Consider the following 20,661-nt stretch of genomic DNA (forward strand, 5'->3'; position numbering starts at 1 on the left):
ACAAGTTCACCGTGATAAACCTCATTATATTTACATTTATTAGAAAATTACCAGTAAAGAAGTTCTTCTGTGCAAAGATAAAGTGGTAGGTGGCTTTATAAACCTCTAATTCACACTGCCAAGTCTGTGGCATGTTCCATATTCGGGGATAACTGGCATTGATGTGGAACTGCAAATGAAATGTTAAGTAAAAATGTTAGAGCTTAAAATGTGACACTGTGTGAAGAACATTAGAAATAAATTCACACATACACTAATAAGAGTAATTAAAACTTATTTTCCCACTGAGCTGAACAGAGGTCCCTTTGAGATTCTAATATTACTGAGGCTAAAGGTCAGTATCTATGGTTATATCCAGCTCCTTAAAAGAGTAAGCCATGAAAATTTTAAGAACAACAAAGCAGACTACAGTTTTGATACTGTACTCCAGCTAAACTAAGAAAGTAGCAACCAACATCCTTAATTCCTCTTTAAACCTAATCTGTTATGTGAGAGATTTGGTCACCGGTGCCTTCCAGGTTCCTGTTTGGCAGTTTGATAGGGAGCTTTATCATGTATTTAAGGTGTTTTATCATGTATTCCATCTGCCAAAGTTCGGAGATTCTGCTAAAGGCAAGAGCTGCCTAACCAGGAATAGCATTATTGCCCAGCACCATTTATAAGCAATAGCTCAGGAATTCGTTAAAATGCTGAATATGCCAGTTTAATATACACTTATAGTATTCAATATATTCTTGGTAATTACAAATCTCTCCTCTTAATTTACATATATATGTGTAAAAATGCTTTTTTTACACAATTAAGACCTAATATAAGAGAATCTTATAAAAGAATCCTTTCTGAATATCAGCCATTCTACATAGTGGCTTTTGTTATTATTGTTAATGTTGTCTCCCCTAATGAAGAATAATCCACCTGATAATGAAATGAGGCCCCAACCTGCCACTTAATCATAAGTACTTCCATATTTTTTCTAATATGGAGCAATCTGCAGTATCAATAAGATTTTATTCTTCTTACCTCATTCATCAAGTAAAAAGGAAAATGACTTATTAAGCCATGAGCAGGAATCCAATGGGGCCAGAAACATAGTGAAAAATTATCTCATTTATAACACAGGAATCAGTCTAAACATAAAATAAAATTTAAAAATAATCTCGGGTGCCTGGGTGGCTCAGTGGGTTAAGCTTCTGCCTTTAGCTCAGGTCATGATCTCAGGGTCCTGGGATCAAGTCCCGCATCGGGCTCTGTTCAGCAGGGAGCCTGCTTCCTTCTCTCTCTCTCTCTGCCTGCCTCTCTGCCTACTTGTGATCTCTCTCTCTGTCAAATAAATAAATAAAATCTTTTAAAATTATAATAATAATAATAATCTAACAACTTTTCACATTTTTAAAGATCAAAAATCATGCTAGCACAGACTTATATTCACTTTGCCCATAACCAGAAGCAGAGCAAAAAAGATGCCAGAGTCCACAGCACTGGGAATCTACTCCTCTTCCCAAAATTAACACCAAAAGCACCTGGTAGTTCTTGAATGAGAAGATTAACTATTTAATAACTTCCTGGTCATTAAAATTTTATATTAAAAAATTAAAACCAAATTCAGATTTTATGTATGTAAACAATATCATCATATACTCTAGACTTACTGCTAACATTTCTGCTTCTAAAAGGGTCCGGTATTGCATGCTGGTGGTAGCATCAACATGTAAGAGCTGTCCTTTAATTGCAGGAGTATAACCTAATAAGTGAAAACACAAAGTTAAGAACCTAAAAAGATATATCTATGACTAAAAATTTTGTACTAGAAACAACTCCCATCACTACCCAAAGAAGGCATCTCTGAAAAATGGTGATCAGAAACTACACAAATACATTCCAGTGATGAGGAACTTGCTATCTAATAAGTGACCTTTCTCATTTTGGACAACTCTAAAGGAATAAAGTTCCATCTTCACAAAATGTCCTCCTGATTTTGCTTGCCAGTACAAAACTGTTAAGTCCATCCTCTAAATGACAGTTTTCAACTATTGAAGATGGCTCCCATGTCTCTTCTTTTCCTACTGACTCAAAGAAAGTTGTTTTAATCATTTTCCTTATATAGAAAATGTTCCATATATAATGAGAGTTTCTAAACAATGGCTATTCCTTATGTAATTAATGACAGTTAGCAAACAATATAGCTCTATGCTGAACAAAAGAAGAAAACTGCAAAGTGTTTCATTTCTTTTCTTGAAGGGCTGCCCTTCTATGAACACTAACGCTACTATGGTAGCCAGAGTCCACTAATACACTAATTAGTATATAGCTAGTTCAGCATGCTTCCTGTTCTGGGCATTTTTTTCAAGTACCTGAATCTCTGAAAAAAGTTTTAAATGTGTTTGAACTATATTTTGCTAATATCTATGACTTAATCTAATTTTCCCCCTCAGACAGTCATCTTAAAAGCCACCTAACCTTTCCCAAAAACCTGACTGGACTTTCCTTAGACCCATAACTCACTCAGAGTTCCACAACCAGTGTGCTGTGGCACCGACCATGAATTCATAGTAAGTATGCTTGACATATAGATTCCCTCAGCCCTCAGTGGCTCCCTTACCCCAGATGTACCCATAACTGCACAAAAGAAAGGTGAACAAATATTTCCTACATGGAATATCAGTTTAAAAATGGTAGAAGCACTCCCTTAATTGAATCATTCTCAATTTTATGCAACCCCCCAACTGTCTTTTTCCTCCTGCTGTGTCTCTGTAAGGCTACCCTAAAAGATGTTCTTTACAATTTACTAATCTGAACCACCCAGTCCTAGAGAATCTCAAGCATCTGCTTCAAGACTTAGTATGACCATTCTTCTACAACAAGCAAAGGTAAGGTTTAAATCTTCACTGGAAGAGCCTCAAAGGTACAGGGAAAAGATACTCTATGCCATTCTCAGTCACTGTTTCACAACTGATTATCTAAGTAGATAGACCCAACTCCTACCTTTTTATACAAGCTAATGAATGCAGTCAACCCACTAGTTTCTTTCTTCTTATACCAGGAAAAAAAAAAAAAAAGGTGACAGAAACAAGTAAAGAGAGCCAAGCATGGTATAAAAACTACTCGAATTATACTCAGCCATAGTAACACTGTTGGTTAATGACTTAAAAATATGGGTAAGTTGCTATTCTCTGTATTCTCACGAAGTGAATCAATAAAGTAGAATTTCACTTTAATTATTCTCAATTACAAATACACTAAGAGGATAGGAAGAAGGAAAATGAAAAAGGCTATATAATATTTTGATAAATTTAACAAAAGGTATTTAATCACATTATTGATTAACTTGTATGAGTCCAAATTTCAAATGTATGATAAATTTAGATTAGCTTGGATAAAACTATAGCAGAGTATTATTTAGTATTTTAAATATGAAATATTCTGCTTTCTTAAAGCTATATTTTTCAAAGTACCAGGCTTACTCCCTAACAAAATCTATTAACAATAAAACCTTAAAACAAAGCCTTTCAGTCATTCTATCACATACTGCCCATATACCATGTGCCAGGTACTGGGTTCAGCACCAAGTTTCTATCAGTTTAAAAACAAACAAAAAAAAACAACATCTGGTCTTACAGAGCAACAGACTAATAGGAAAAATACATTTTAAACAAATTATCCTCAGTCTCACAAAAAATAAGTATAGGGTATGATGAAAGTGTAAGACCTAACTTGATTTAAAAATTTTCCCTTCTCTGCAGTTATACAAATAATTTGATTATGTAATTAATATGTACTATCAAGTAAATATAATAGAAAGCTGAAAAAGAAAACCCCATTAATTTTAGTCTCAATGGGATAGCAAACTATTATTTATAGATTAATCATTCCCCATTAATCATTTAAAACAGGAAAGTACTCATTGCAGCTTACCATTTTCCTCAACTGTCATTGGAATATTAATTTCTAAATATGAGCCAGCTCCTACATTTACATGTACAGCATTTGTTTCCTATCAAAAGAAAAAAATTAAACCATATAAAACAATTACTTTCTCACTATTTAATCATACTCACATCTTTACTTTTCAGTTACTATCACAGATAAAATATAATCATCAATAATATGAAATGGGTAATACAAGTTTCTAAGAACAAAAGTTCAAAGTTTTAGTAAAAATACACTAAAACAATTTGGCCAGATATAAAGAAGAAAATGAACCAGATTATAGAATTAAGATTTATTATTAATTTTTCCTACTTTTGGTACTTAATGAAAGCAACATAAATACAATTAGTGTGGGGGGAGGGTGACAGGAAGCTCATAGAAATGAATGTAAGTATAGAACTAGTTACCAGAAAAATACCCTGGAAAATAATATTCAAATTTTAAACACTGTATTCTACTATATTATTTTAATAATTACCCTGTTTTTGGTAAACAGCAAATCAATTGTAGCATCTGCAATAATATTCATTCGGAGTTCAAAAGCAAGGATCTGTCGTGGTCTCCCAGGCTGTGCAATTTCAGAAACTTTCAGAACTTGATAATCAGGTGGGAAGAAAAACTTCCACAGACAGTCTCTATATATAAAGGTATAAAGAATAACTTGTTACTCAAAATTATACCTATAAGGGAGCAAAATCAGTATTCTAACTTTGTACTATCACTGCTATCTCATTTAACAATTGGACATGAAATAGGAAAAAAAAACTAAGTCACAAAATAACACCTATTAAAGATTTATTTATTTATTTGAGAGAGAGAGCATGCGCAGGTGCACACACACATGCACAAGAGTTGGAAGGGGCAGAGGGAGAGAATCTTCACACAGACTCCCTCACTGAACACAGAACCTAATGCATGGCTCAGTCTCACAACCCATCAGATCATGACCTGAGCCAAAACCAAGAGTCCCAACACTTAATCAACTGAGCCATCCAGGAACCCCAACAAGCTTTGAGTATATAATACACTATTGTCAAATGAGATACAGGTAAGAACAAATCTGTACTGTTCAAGCATACTGGGAGAAATTAAAGATTTTCTACAAGCATATGAAGAGTTAAAGAAAGAACTAAAGGAGGATGGTTTAATTAGAATCATTCCACTATGGATGAGTTATTTAGCCTTTCTGAAGACACCTGACCTGCTTTCTCATCTGAACAACAGGAATAACACAACTTGCCTCATAGAATAGATCTGAGGATTAAATGACAACCTATATGGAAAAGACTTGACAGTACATGATGCTTGAAAAAATGGTTATTATTTCTTTTATTTTTATAATCATTATTATTTTGGGGGGTGGGGCAAAGGGAGAGGGAAAGAGAGAATCTTAAGCAGACTCTACACGCAGGTTGGAGGCTGATGCAGGGCTTGATCTCATAACCCTGAGATCATGACCTGAGCTAAAATCAAAAGGCAATGCTTAACCAGGTTCCCCTTACAATCATTATTTTTTTTTTAAGATTTTATTTATTTGACAGAAAGAGATCACAAGTAGGCAGAGAGGCAGGCAGAGAGAGAGGAGGAAGCAGGCTCCCTGCTGAGCAGAGAGCCCGATGCGGGGCTCGATCCCAGGACCCTGGGATCATGACCTGAGCCAAAGGCAGAGGCTTTAACCCACTGAGCCACCCAGGCGCCCCTACAATCATTATTTTTAATCAATAACCTATCAATAAGAATCTAAAGGTCAGTAGATCTCTAAAAAGTAAAGAAGCTAAGGCTCTAATACATTTGCCTCCCCTCATCATTCTCACAAAGATGAAAGAACCCAAGGACTTTCCATTTCAGAGTCAAAATTAATGTAATGTTATTCACACATTCAGAGAAGGTGACAGTTTATAGCTTTTAAAAAGGAAGGGTTGAAAAAGTAACAAAAAATGCTACTTAGAATAAATAAGGTAGGGAAAAATTAGATGAATAGAACAAAAGGTGAAAACTGACCCATTATAGACTATAACTTGCCATCAAGTTAGTGTATATGAACGAAAAAGTTCTGCAAATGTTCTAGCTACAACATAAAAATACATGAAACTAAGATTATTAAAGATTAAAAAAATCCAATATGATCACTGAATGAAAATGGACTGTTCGATGGATAGCAGGATATAATGAAAAGAGGCGTGGACTTGAAAGGCTTGAAAAGCTAACAATTGTTAGCTCTAGATGCTACAGCATCATTATCTTGCCTAAATCACTGAACCTCCATTTTCTCACAGGTGTAATAAGCTTACCATATCTGCCCCACATATCTCACTGGGTTATGAGACTCAAGTGTGAAAATACAAAGAAAAGCACTTATGTGAAAGCAGTAAGAGGCTAGACAATGTTGAAAATGTTTGCATTCTTATAACTATCACCTATCTAAGGATTAAGTACAAATCTCATAACGTTTGTATTTCAACTCTGACATGAAAACTCACAGAAAGAAAATATCATGAAGGAAAAGCTGAATATCGTAATGATTCAGAAAAATCATGTAAAGGTGGTAGAATGAAATCAAAATCCAGAAGCTAACAAGATCAAAATGTCTTTTGAAGAGATCAAAATCTCGTCACAAAACTGAATGAACTATCCAATAGCAAAACAGTTGAGATTTCTTCCTAAATTTCTTACATCTTAGTGGATGCTAAGAAAACTGACCTTATAATTCATTTCTGATTACAATTCATATTTGTATAGAAATGCAAAATGGTAGAGAAGAAAGGAAATGGATACAAAAGAGGAAATGCACTGTTTGTACATGTTAAATAAGAAGTATTGTTAATAAACTAAAAGCATGTGAAAGTAAGTTTTTCAGGGCACCTAGGTGGCTCAGTTGGTTAAGCGTCTACGTTTGGTGCAGATCATGATCTCAGAGTCCTGGGATCGAAAGCCTGGAGTTGGGTTCCCTGTTCAGTAGGGAGTCTGCTTTACCCTCTCCCTCTCCCCACCGTCCCGCTTGTGGTCTCCCTCTCTCTCTCTCTCAAATAAATAAAATCTTAAAAAAAAAAAAAAAAGAAGTTTTTCTTTTTTCTCTTTTTTCTTTCAAATAAACCTGAATGAATGATTTTAAGTCCAGGTTAAGAAAGATATTGCTGTTCTCTTCTGGCAGTGGCAAGATCTACTGAAAAGAGTCGATAAAACAAATTTTTCTTTTTTTCTTTTTTCATTTCTCCACGTAATACAAGTATCACTTCAGAAGTGAATATGGCTATTTAGTAAAAGAATTTTAGTTTGGGCTTTTATGTAAATATACCCTAATTTTTTTTTTAATGTAACAAAATGAAATACAGTTTAAAAATAATCATACTTTATTCAAGTCTTAGAAATGCAAATATTTTATGTGTCTGTGTTGAAGCTTTTTTTTAATATTTTCCTTTCAAATATAATAATGTATAAATATAACTGTTATGTAATAGGATGTAAAAACCCTCATTTTCAACAATTCCAACACAGTATGGCTTACTATAGAAAAAATTTTATCATAAAAGGAAAATTTAAATCCAGTAATTTGGAAAGCATTTGTTTCCTAACCTGAAATTTTAAGCTGTTTACTTCCAAGTCTAATAAATAACCTAACCCAGAACCCAACAAAGTAATGTATTAGCATATTGCAGGAGTTTTCAAATGACAAACTTACTTATTCATTTATCATACAATTGTTAAGTAGCTACACTTGATGGGACAGGTATTTCAATATACTAGAGTTACAAAGGTTAACACGCGACTTAACAAAGTATGTATTTCTTTTAACAAGCTAGGTCGAAAGCACTTTTTAAAACAAGTATAAAAAGAGTCAGTATATCAAGTCAGTATCAGCACTCTTCATTAGTCCATCAACAGCCCAACAATATCTGCTTCAGTGAATGGTTTGGCTTGTATTTCTCCATTCAAGCTTGTTTATGAACAGAAAAACTAAACTGACTTTAGGCAATGTCTATTTACATAAAAATTTAGATGTTCCCTCATAATTAGTGGTAAATGTCCCCTTCTTTGCTTAAAACTCTTCAGTAAGTAGAAACGTGGTCAGAATGTATTAAAATAAGAATTACTTCAAAATTAACAGAATGACTAAAAAATTAAAAAAAAAAACCTTTCAGACACTGTCCATGACCCTAGTATAAAATCTTTCTTAACTACCTCCAAGTCTCCTAACAACCTATAGAAACTATAAGACAAATCTCCATTGTCATCATGCATTTGCAGAACTCTTCCTTTTTCTCAATTATTTGTCCTCCTCTTCCTTCATTGGCTAACTCCTACTTAAGTGTCAAAATTCAACTTACATGTTACCTCTACTAAAAAGCCTTCCCCAATTCTTCTCTGATGAGTTATGTATCTGTTATAAAAGAATTGTGTCCCCCTAAAAATTCATACATTGAAGTCCTAACCTTGAGTACCTGAGAATTTGATGTTTGGAAATAGGATATTTAGAGAGATGATTAAGTTAAAATGTAGTCATTAGGGTGTGCCCTAATCCAATATAACTAGTGCTCTTCTAAGACAAGGAAATGTGGACACAGAGACCTACAAGACACACAAAAGGCAAGACCATGGGAAGACCAGAGAAAAGATGACCATCTACAAGCCAAGAAGAGAAGCCTTGAATACACCCTTCCTTCACAGCCCTCAGAAGGAACCAAACCTACCAACTCCTTGATCACAGAATTCTAATCTCCAGAACCATGAAAAAATTTCTGTTGTTTAAACTATACAGTCTATGGTTCTTTGTTATGGCAGTCTTAGCCAACTAGTACAGTATGTTTCTAAGTGCTTCATCAAGACTTTTTCCTTACCTCTACCTCAACCCTTAATAAAACTCTTTTGTTTGTTTTTCCTCACTGAAACTGAACTATATGTCTTTTGTCTGTGAATCTCTACAGCCCAACAGTCCCAGGCAAATTCATTGATTAAATACAAAAGAAAAAACAAAGAAACCAATAAATATGCTCCTCATTCACCATTTTTCTAACAAATTAGCCCCTCCTTCAGAATGAACTTGCTTATGCCAACTTATAATTTGAATTAAAATTATAATTTATAATTTGAATTAAAATGCTTATAATTTGAATTAAAATGCTTAATGATATCTTACCCTGCCATAATAAAAGAGCTTATAAACTATTAAGCCACTTTTTTATAAAATTTATATCATTCAACATTAAAAGACTTACTAGAAATATAATTTACTCAAGTACCTTTGTCTATCGGCCCATGGCCCATAGTTGAAATCCGTTCCTTTACCACAAACTATATCCAGTCCCCAACACGGAGGCAAATCTTGTAATTTGCAATCCTCACTACTCATTTCTCCTTCAATATTTTCTTCTGTTTCTTCTGGAACAAGTCCTATATTGCAGAGTATACAATAGAAAGGTAATTACTTAAAATTACTGTTTAAAGATTCCCTAGACCAGGAGTTCTAAAAATGTTGCTTTCAGTAATCCTTTACACTCTTAAAAATTACCAAGGATACACAGTGGGGTTTTTTGGTATTATCTCAATCATAATTTACTGTATTCAAAATTGAAACTGGACAATTTTTTAAAATTTTATTTTTAAGGTAACAACTCATTGCATGTTGATGTAATAAAACGTTTAATAAAATTGAACTCATTACATTTCATTTAATATAACTTAATGAAAATATGATATGAAAAAATTATTTTATAAAAACTAAATGAAATTTTAATTCCATTTTTAATGAAAGTACTTTTCAATGAACAAATAACCATATTTTCTAAAACAAATTTATTTAGAAGTAAGTGTTGGCATTGTTTTTATTTCAGCAAATCTCTTTAATGTCCAACTTACCAAAAAATAAGCAAATTTTCAAAGCTGCTTCTGCATTTGTTATTTAAGTATCTGAAGAAAACCTAGCCTCAAACAGCTATTTAGAAAAGGGAGGAGTATTTTAATAGCTTTTTCAGATAACTGTGGATATTCTTCTCTGACACTATACCAAAATTCAAAAAGTGGTAGTTCCTTAAAAGTTAGTTGCAACGTGGAATCTGAAACCCTATACTGAATTTTTCATACTCGGATACATTAAAACTTACCAATCTCCCAACGTGGAATCTGAAACCCTATACTGAATTTTTCATACTCGGATACATTAAAACTTACCCATCTCCCTTATACTTTGAACGTATCTTTTATCCATGGTGTAACTTTGTAACATTTGGAAAATACTGGTTCACAGAGACACACATATGTTCTCCAAATACTGATAAATTTCATCATTAAATATTTTTTTTTTAGGGGCACCTGGGTGGCTCAGTGGGTTAAAGCCTCTGCTTTCGGCTCGGGTCATGATCTCGGGGTCCTGGGATCGAACCCCGCATCGGGCTCTCTGCTCAGCGGGGAGCCTGCTTTCCCCTCTGTCTCTGCCTGCTTCTCTGCCTACTTGTGATCTCTGTCTGTCAAATAAATAAATAAACTCTTTAAAAAACAACAACAACATTTTTTTTAAAGATTTATTTATTTACTTGACAGAGAGAGAGTGATCACAAGTAGGCAGAGCAGCAGGCAGAGACAGAGGGGAAAGCAGGCTCCCGGCTGAGCAGAGAGCCTGATGCAGGGCTCGATCTCAGGACCGTGAGATCATGACCCGAGCCCAAGGTAGAGTCTTAACTCACTGAGCCACCCAGGCGCCCGTCATCATTAAACATTTTTAAAATCACATTTGTTAATAGCACTGGTGGTCTTATCAGAAAAGTCCTTAAACTCACAGTTGGCAGAACCAAATTTTCCAAAATTCTGATTTTCACATGAAAGCTCAAAATCATAGATTGTCTCTAGTTGCTTCTTCAAGTAAAACTGGTGCTCCATGAAAAGAGCATATAATTCAGCTAGAAACTCAACTATACAAGTGCTTTTCCTCCAAACATCAGTATACTTTGGTATGTAGCAGAGGTGTATTATGTGTACTTGGCCATTTCATCACACTAATTATTAAAAAGTTTACTCAAGGGTCAAGATTTGACAGAAACACTTTTTATGGCTTTATCAAAGTTTTTTAAACTGATACTGGCATGCGTTTTACTGTAAATGCATAGTAGTGAAAAAGTCAGTGATTACTAGTATAGTTCGGAAGCTCTGCTTTAATTCATACTAAAGCAGCCATTGCTGCTTTGTACCAGCAATGGCTGGTATCATTTCACCCACCATTGCTTTTGTACCAGCATGCAAATGTCAATATGGTTAAAAAGGCAAGTAACATCCTCATTTTCCTCTGAAAACACTGTGACCTCATAAACCCCATGAAGGCATAAAAAAAAATTAGTAGGAAAAAAGGGCTAAAAATCCAATGTTTAGTTACTTTTATAAAATTCAAGCCACCTGTGAAGCACTCTAACGAGCTAGACTTCAATCCTTAAACTTCAAGCCTTAAAGGATTTTCTTCTTAAGCTAGCATGAACTACCTTAACTGTCACCACATTCTCTAAAGGTTTTCACACCAGGTTACTTGCATTCACAACTTTTAAGGTATACCTCTGAAAACAGAATTGAACAAAAGATTCCTATATTGTTCTTTTGGTCTAAAATAGTAATATTCAATTGTTGATAAATGACACAGACATTTTTTAGGTAGGAACTCTTCCATCCACATTTATGACATATTGATGTTTATTTTATCTGAACTAAGGAGACTTAAAATATTATTAAATATCAACATTTCATAGAGTAAAAGTGCAGCTATGAAACACACTTTCAAAAACTAATACCTGGCTCATCCATGTAGTAGTAGATGTCAACATCATTTGACTGCATCACCACAAACCCTTCTCCCATTAATCTTGGTGGTCTATAGAAGGAGGGGGGACGACAAACTAAGTACATCTCCAGAATATAAAATGTTCTGTATTCTAATAAGGTAGTAATAGTTGAGAACAAAAAGAGAAAAAAATCTAAAAAACAATCAAGTGTAGCACATTGAAAAGGGAAAACAAAACATCTTTTACATAGACAATGAAGTTTTGCATAGTTGTATTCTGTATTAGACTAAATAAATTGGTACTGAAAAATTTTTAACCAATATATTAGTTTCAAAAAGAAAAAATGAAAATTTGTTATGCATTTTTAGCTTTAAAAGAGAGAAGTCAATTTAAAGCAAAGTTCGATTAAATATAATCGAAGAACAATGATCATTAGAATAATCATATTCTGCATTGGCAACAAAAAATTTAAAATTAAACTTTAAATTCAACCATTTTATATTAATACTTTATAACTTAATAGGAAATATTCTATATATCTGTAAAATAAAGTTTAATCTTTTAGAAACATTAAATAAGAAAAATATTAAGCTTTTTTAACAACTTGATATTATCTTTGTCTTTATATTATCTTATTTCTAAGAATATTTAGTTGATCAACTTGAAAAAATTCTGGAATTAATGTTTCTCTACAATCACTTCCCCACAAATTATTAATTTTTACTTGCTTTGATTCAACAACTTTTCTCTTTTTCGTTCATATACCACATCTTCTTTCCATATCAAAATTAACTTCTCAGTCATTAGATAATATATACAAATTCAACAACCTTCTTCTAAATATATATTAAATGATGAAGGTTAATGTCTAATATCATCATTCAATTTCCACACTTACTTTGAAGAGTGAAAAATACAATTTTACCTTTTTATAAAAATTAGTAAGAAAACACCTTTTTATCTTACTCTGTAAACTTCATAAGGTCCAGATTTATTCAGTATTTTAAAATTTACCCATAATATATAGAACTGTGTGCACAGCCCACATTCTATAAGATGCTTAGCAAAGTCTGTGATTATGAAGAATGAGATGAGGTAAACCCCATAGCATCCCTGCTACTCACACAGGGAAAACCTCTCCATCATTCTAGTGATGGGGAAATCTAATAAGCAAGCTAGCCAAAAGTTGGAATTAAGAAGGAATAATCATGCTTCTTATAACCTCATAAATTTTATACTACCAGCACACAAAGATAAAAGCTGGGACAGTTCCAAAACTGTATCATTCTAACTTCACCAGTTTACCAAGAGTAATTTAGATTCAATTTTCAACTTTTTATTAACTCAAAATGGTATTCCACTACACTGCATTTATTGAATGTACTATTAATCCATCCCTTCGGGAAATAAAAGCCTACCTATAGTGTATATTTTCTAACCTACAAACATCAGAGCCTAAATGCCCCAAGTAAGTTTCCCAAGTACAGTGAGAAGGAGAAAATGGTAGAAAAATTATAGTTATAATCTTACAGGAAAATGTTTAAAATTAGAGCTCATCAATGGATAATATATCATTTATAATTATAACGCACGACTATGCTGTTAACTGGTTTAACAGAGAAATATGCCCAATTATCGCCCAACTTAGAGCAAAAAAATTAAAGAGATGACAAAGATTCTAATTGATATCTATATTAGATATAAAGATATTATGTTATTTTTATGACTTTTTTTATTATGTTGTTAGCCAACATATAGTACATCATTAGTTTCTGATGTAGTGTTCAGCAATTCATTAGTTGCGTGTAACACCCAATGTTCATCACAACATGTGCCTCCTTAATACCCATCACCTGGTTATCCCATCCCCCCACCCCTCTCCTTTCTGTAACCCTCAATTTGTTTCCTGGAGTCCAAAGTCTCTCATGGTTTATCCACAATAGCCAAACTATGGAAGGAGCCAAGATGTCCTTTAGCAGTTGAATGGATAAAGATGATGTGGTTCATATATACAATAGAATATTACTCAGCCATGAGAAAGGATGAATACCTACCATTTGCATTGACATGGATGGAACTAGAGAGGATTATGCTAAGTGAAATAAGTCAATCAGAGAAAGACAATTTGTAAGACTATCTTACTCATCATTTTGAAGACCAACATATCTTGGACTAGGAACAAGCATGACTCGAACATTTTCAAGTTTCCCTTTCACAATATGCATGAATTGATCAAGATGACTAGAAGGCGGTTTTGTAGTGTAAGTTAAGAAAGCATCATCAAAGTTGATACACAGAGTTTGAGGTTGGTAATGATTTCCAAAGGCCAAACGTCCCTAAAAAATAAATAAGAGAAACTATGCTGTAATATACAAACCATATATTTTTCCTTAGTTGACCTAATAACAAACATTTTCTTTTTTTTTTAAAGATTTTATTTATTTATTTGACAGACAGATATCACAAGTAGGCAGAGAGACAGGCAGAAAGACAAGGAAGCAGGCTCTCTGTCAAGCAGAGAGCCCAATGTGGAACTCGATCCCAAGACCCTGGGATCATGACCTGAGCTGAAGGCAGAGGCTTTAACCCACTGAGCCACCCAGGTGCCCCTGACCTAATAACAAACATTTTCAAGCAACAATTAAATTATTCCACTTCAGCACTATACACTATCCAAATTACTCCACTGATCAATTTAGTGTTTAAAGAAATCTAAGTAGTTGTGAATAAGTAGCCCCTAAGACCTAATAAATGTGTGCTAAAATGGTATTGGGTGTTGAAATAATTCTTTCATACCTTTATGAACTTTGGAACCTAAACAACTCTACAAAATTACTTTCTTTAGTGAAAATTTTATTTGCAAAAATAAGAGTTTTCATTATTAACCCACCAAACATGAACTGCCGCAGAATTTACTTACTGTGCTCACATTGACCTTTATGACTGGAATAAGTGATCTCCATGAAGATGTGGGGTCTTGAGATTCTGTTTTTACTTTAACTCTGAGAAAAATAAAAATAAAAATAAACATACATAAGAAAACTTAAATAGTTGAGAATACAGTGGACCTCTTCACAATACACAGTAATACTAGCTATAACTTTCCAAATACATCTAATGATTGTTCCAGTAAACAAAATAATGACAGCAACTAACAGAATACTAGTATCTCTCAAGTATCTCTCGGGATACACTGTATCATTTATCAATTTATAAGACTGGCAAGGTATAATAACAAAATTACACTTTTAGAGTAACAAGTTCTAATGACAAAAGTACAAATTATGATATGCTGTCATTACATCCACCATTATACTCATTATAATATGACATTCTTTTTTTTTTTTTTTTTTAATTTGACATAGAGAGACACAGTGAGAGAGGTAACACAAGCAGGGGGAGTAGGAGAGGGAGAAGCAGGCTCCCCACTGACCAGGGAGCCTGATGCAGGGCTCGATCCCCGGACCCTGGGATCACGACCCCAGCCAAAGGCAGACACTTAACGACACCCAGGTGCCCCAATATGACATTCTATAAGACAACCTAAATTACTAAAATAACAAATGACCAAAGTACAAGTCACATTGATATTTTCAACTGTTTTAAGCACTTTTGGCAACTCAGCTGATCCATTCCCTTCCTTATCCCCATCACTTTATAACAGAATAATTTCCTCTCAATAAAATGAAAATGATAGGCCAAGAATAAGAAAAAAGAAACTGGCCACACACAAAGTATACTAAATTTAAGCTATGAAAATTTCACAGCAAATCACTAAAGATTTCAGATGAGAAGCCATAGCTCTTCAATAACCCAGTAACTCCTAAATCATATTTCTCAAGCCATCTCCACTAAGGTAGCCCTCAGTGCTTAAAACTAAATTTGAAACTGACCTCATTATCTCCCCTCTAACCTGCTCTTTCTCTACAGTTCCGTGAGGATAACCACTAATTAGAAACTGGATTCATTACTGACGCATCCTTCTTACTCATTCTCCACACCTAATCTATCACTGTCTTATGGATTCATTTGCCTAAGTATATCTGGAATCCATCTACTTCTCTCCCTTCTCCTTGTTACCAACCCAACTGATGATCACTTTTCCCTGAACTGTCACAACATCCTTCTTCCTTTTCCATCTGTGTAACTTTTATTTCCTTTTGTCTTACAATAGGTAGTACTTCCAATACAAAGTTGAAAAGGAGTGGTGTAAGGGGACATCCTTGCTTTGTACCCGATCTTAGTGAGAAAGCTTCTAGTTTCTCACCATTGAGTATATTGTTAACTATAGGGTTTCTGTAGATATTCTTTATCAAATCAAAGAAGTTCTCCTTTATTCCTAGTTTACTGTGAGATTTTAATCATGAATGTTAGATTTTGTCAAATACTTATTCTGCATCTTTTGATATGATCATTTGGTTTTTCATTTTTAGTGTGTTAATTCATTTTTGAATGTTAAGAACTAGCCTTGTTTACCTAATAGTTTTTTAAGTAGATAATAAGAGAACATTTATTTCCAAATAAATGTTTCATGGATATTATGTCCAAGGCACTGAGCTGAGGTACTGGGGTTCCTGAGAATATGACAACTGTTCTGCTTTTAGGGAATCTGTACCCTACAATGGAAGTAAGAATAGTTATAATAGGCAATTTTAGTGCAAGGAGTGTTACCTTAGGAAAAAGAATAGAATTCTGTGGGCACACATAGAAGGATCAGGGAGACCTGAAGGATGAATGAGTTAGGCAAAAAAGATGAAGAGTCTTCCATAGAGAAGAAACATCATATGTAACAGAGAAGTTGTTTACTGAGGCTGGAGTGGATTAAGGTGGGAAAGGAAGAAAAAAGACTTTCTTTGTTTGCAGATGATCCAGTCATCTGTGTAGACAATCTGAAAGAACTGACAAAAAAACTCCTGGAACCAATAAGTGATTATAATAAGGTTGTAGGATTCAAGATTAATAATATACAAAAGTCAATCACTTTCCTATAAACCAGCAAAGAACAAGTGAAATTTGAAATTAAAACCACAATAGCATTTATATCAGCACCACAAAAATGAAAATCTTAGATATAAATTTAACAATATATGTAGATTTATCTACATAAGGAAAATTATAAAACTGTGATGAAAGATATCAAGCAATCAAATAAATGGAGAGATATTCCATGTTCACTGATACAAAGATTCAACATGATCAAGATGTCAGTTTTTCCTGATTTGATCTACAAATTCAATATAATCCAAACTGAAATCCCAATAAGTTGCTCTAAAGTATATATAGAGAAGCAAAAGACCCAACATAACCAACATACCATTGGAGGAAAACAACAAAGTTAGAGGACTGACACTACCTGACTACAAGACTTACTGTAAAACTACAGTAATTAAGATAGTGTGGTACTGGTAAAAAACAGACACATAAGTCAATGTAACAGAAACAATGCAGAGAGCCCAGAAACAAATAAAACAAAATCATATATTTGTATATGCATCTTAACTATGTGTATATGTGTATATATTTATGTACATGCACTCAAAAGGGCATGTACATAAAACACAAATCAATATGGAAGAAAGTAGGACTAGTAAGCAGAACAAGACTGCTTCTTTTTAAATTATATAATTCTATATTACTTAATTTTTAAAGTAATTATACAATTTATGTGAATGTAAGTTTTAGTCAAACTACAAAGAAAGATTAAGCTGTGTTTAGGTGAGTAGCATTGATGATATTTAATAAAAGTAAATGATAAAATGTTGGAGATCAATAAAATTCAAGTGTAACTATGAACCTTTCGATTTTGGACTGGGTTCTTGTTCTTCCATTTTCCCGTGTTTTATCATCCTCTTTCTTAGGTGGAATTATTGTTGGCTCCAAACCAAATAATTCTTGAAGACGTCCATAAAGATCCGAACGATTATAGACATGAAATTCAAAGTCATTGACTGTGATGTATAATCTGGTTTCTGCCTTTGGATCTAAAGACACCGATTACAAAAAAAAAAGTTTTTAATCAACTTTTTAAAAACCTCACTCAAAGTTTTTAGTCAATCTTTTCTCACAGCTATGGTAACTCTATTTTAAAAATAATTCTATGATAAAGAGAATTTCAAAAACTTACAAATCTATTTTTAATTTATATAATATATAACATGAATATACAAAATAAAAATATATTCTTTTAATTTTTTTAAGTTTCTATTTTTTTAAAGATTTTATTTATTTATTTTTCAGAGAGAGAGCACAAGCAGACAGAGTGGCAGGCAGAGGCAGAGAGAGAGAATCAGGTTCCCCGCTGAGCAAGGAGCACAATGCAGGACTCAATCCCAGGAGGCGAAGGCAGATGCTTAACCAACTGAGCCACCCAGGCATCTCTTTAAGTTCCTATTTTTTTTTTAATAAGATTTTATATTTATTTGTCAGAGAGAGAGAGAGCATGCAAGCAGAGGGAGCAGCAGGCAGAGGGAAAAGCAGATTTCCCACTGAGCAGGAAGCCCGATGCAGGACTTGATCCCAGGACCCTGGGATCATGACCTGAGTTGAAGGCAGATGCTTAAATGACTGAGCCACCCAGGCATCCCTATAAATATATTTTAAAAATATATAAAACACTAGCAAAAGAAAGAAAAAAGCTGATGTTACTGTAGTATTCCAATTTAGCATTCTAAAACAATCTTGATTTCTAAATTCTGACTGTATAACAACAGAATTTAAGGATTTCTATGCTAAGAAAAGCAAAGTGCTATTTATAGACCAAAAGTAAAACTTTATCCTAACAATAAATTTATTATATATATATATATATATCTCTCAAAATGTTCAAAGTATGATACATTTAAATATTACATTAGTATTTAAATTTTTATATCACAGAAACAAAGATTTTTCATAAATACTAGTTTATTTTTTTAAAACTACACAATACTAAGGGACACCGGGGTGGCTCAGTTGGTTAAGCTTCTGTCTTAGGCTCAGGTCATGATCCCAGGGTTCTGGGGAGGGAGTCCCGCACAGGCTCTTTGCTCAGCAGGAAGCTTGCTTCTCCCTTTGCCTGCTGCTCCTCTTGCTTGTGCTCTCTCTCTCTCACTCTCTCTGACAAATACATAAATAAAATCTTACCGAAAAAAAATTTTTAATAAAACTACACATACTAAAACCAAGATCTTAAAAACTGCAGACTTGAAAGAAACAATAATCTTCTCACTAAGAGACATAATTACCTTAAATATAAGTAACAACAGGAATTATTAAATCCAACAACAAAATGATAGATGGGGCACTTGTTTCTACTGAGGAAATAATCTAAGACAGTTATCACATGTCAACTGAAGAGGGTGAGAAAAAAGTACTGCAGTGCTTTTTTTAAGTGTGTTCTTTTCTTATGTTATACATAGGTTTTTGTGAGGGTTATTTTTGAGATTACTTTAATTTTTATTCATTTTTCTATCAAATTCAACTGAAGGACAATTAAAATTAGATATGATCAGTTAGAACAGCTTATTTTTTTTAAATGGCTATGGAGAACTATTACTAACTTTCGTTATAGTAGCTTAAGCTGTGTTTAAATATGAAGTATACACCTTGAGTAATATGCCAAATTATACCAAAACTAATTTCTTCTCGAGTTACTAGAAAATAAAAAAGTGTAAGAAATGTCAAATACCTTAAACAAAATACATTTTAGTTTAAATGAACAAATGAAAAATACTGTCATTCATACCTCAAAAATAACCCATGGAAAATGAATCAACAACATTCATTTTTTATACAGTAATACTTTCATCTCTACTCCAATCTAGATTTTTTTCCCTCACCACTTCCTAAGATAAGAAAAGAAAAGATAAAAGAAAGGAGCTGTAATTTTTCTGGTATTTTTCAAATAGCTCTTGACCTATGTTCCCTCCTATTCAGATTTATCACAGGTCTAAAAACTAAGACAATCCCCTAAACTATTACAATCAAGTGTTTTTCCCCTTTCCTCTTGCTATAGATCAAATTCTTAAAATTAAAAGAATAGGAAGCACTGTTTTTTAATAAATTTGGAGCATTCAAAGACCTGATAGTAATAAATATCATCATCCATTTTTAAGTCAGTCATCAAACTCTATCACCTATTAGGTTTAAACCTTTCTTCGGTTATCATCCACAACCTCTTCCCAAAATGCCAGGGTCAACTATGCAGAAAGTTACTCAAATATTTCCAATGTGATACATTAATAGGTACTTCACACTTGACATTTCCAACGAAACATGTGCTTTTCTCGCATGACGAAACTTAATCCATGGCATTCCCCATCTTATCAATAGTAAGTCAATCTTTTCAATTACTCAAGCAAGAAAAACTGTTCTCTTTCCTGTTCCAGACAGTATCAGGAAATTCTGTCAGATTTCCTTTCCTTTTCCTATATCCAAAATCTAACCACTTCTCACCACTCTGGGTCAAGTCACTATCAACTTATACCTGTTTTATAATACAAGAGCCTCCTAACTAGTTTCCATGCTTCTACCCTTATTCCCCTTACGTGGGTACCTTACACATCTTTACAGATCTTCAAAAAACCTAACTGAAATCATATTACTCTTCTGTTCCCTAACTTTTTCATGGCTTCCCCTCCTACTCAGATTAATATCAAGGTCTTTAAGCTACCTAAAAAATCCTACAGGATCCATACTCTTTTCTCCTAATCTCTCTAAAAACTAGTCTCCACTTCGGTAATGATAGGAACAGAAAAACCAGGAAATGTTCTTCCCCCAGACATTTAAAACTCATTTCCTTACTTGTTTCATGTTTCTGTTTAACTCTCCCCAAACAATAAAACCTTCCTTGACTTCCCTATGTAAAAGAGCACCCTCCCCACAAACCAGCACTCCCTATTCTACTGAATCTGCTTTTATTTTCTTCAATGCCATATTTTCCTCACTCACTCCTCAACACTAGATATATTTACTTACTAATTACCTGAATCCCTCCCAA

The 20,661-nt window shown here is 33.5% G+C and overlaps 1 protein-coding gene across 2 annotated transcripts in view; it reads right to left on the reverse strand.

Annotated features, from left to right (window-relative positions):
- The window catches only part of LOC111153399 (KIAA1109 ortholog), a 197,955-nt gene that overhangs the window by 162,530 nt on the left and 14,764 nt on the right, over window positions 1-20,661 (reverse strand). For both annotated transcript variants that reach the window (XM_022512407.1, XM_022512417.1), the window contains exons 5-13: window positions 17,479-17,665; window positions 14,605-14,686; window positions 13,827-14,020; window positions 11,694-11,773; window positions 9,165-9,315; window positions 4,406-4,562; window positions 3,913-3,991; window positions 1,650-1,741; window positions 52-169 (exon numbers count right to left, since the gene is read on the reverse strand). In XM_022512407.1, coding sequence (XP_022368115.1) covers window positions 52-169; window positions 1,650-1,741; window positions 3,913-3,991; window positions 4,406-4,562; window positions 9,165-9,315; window positions 11,694-11,773; window positions 13,827-14,020; window positions 14,605-14,686; window positions 17,479-17,665 — 1,140 coding nt within the window. The remainder of the gene's footprint in view (window positions 1-51; window positions 170-1,649; window positions 1,742-3,912; window positions 3,992-4,405; window positions 4,563-9,164; window positions 9,316-11,693; window positions 11,774-13,826; window positions 14,021-14,604; window positions 14,687-17,478; window positions 17,666-20,661) is intronic.

Source organism: Enhydra lutris, unplaced genomic scaffold (assembly GCF_002288905.1).
Source record: "Enhydra lutris kenyoni isolate GAN:26980312 unplaced genomic scaffold, ASM228890v2 scaffoldscaffold3, whole genome shotgun sequence".
NCBI classification, from domain to species: domain Eukaryota; kingdom Metazoa; phylum Chordata; class Mammalia; order Carnivora; family Mustelidae; genus Enhydra; species Enhydra lutris.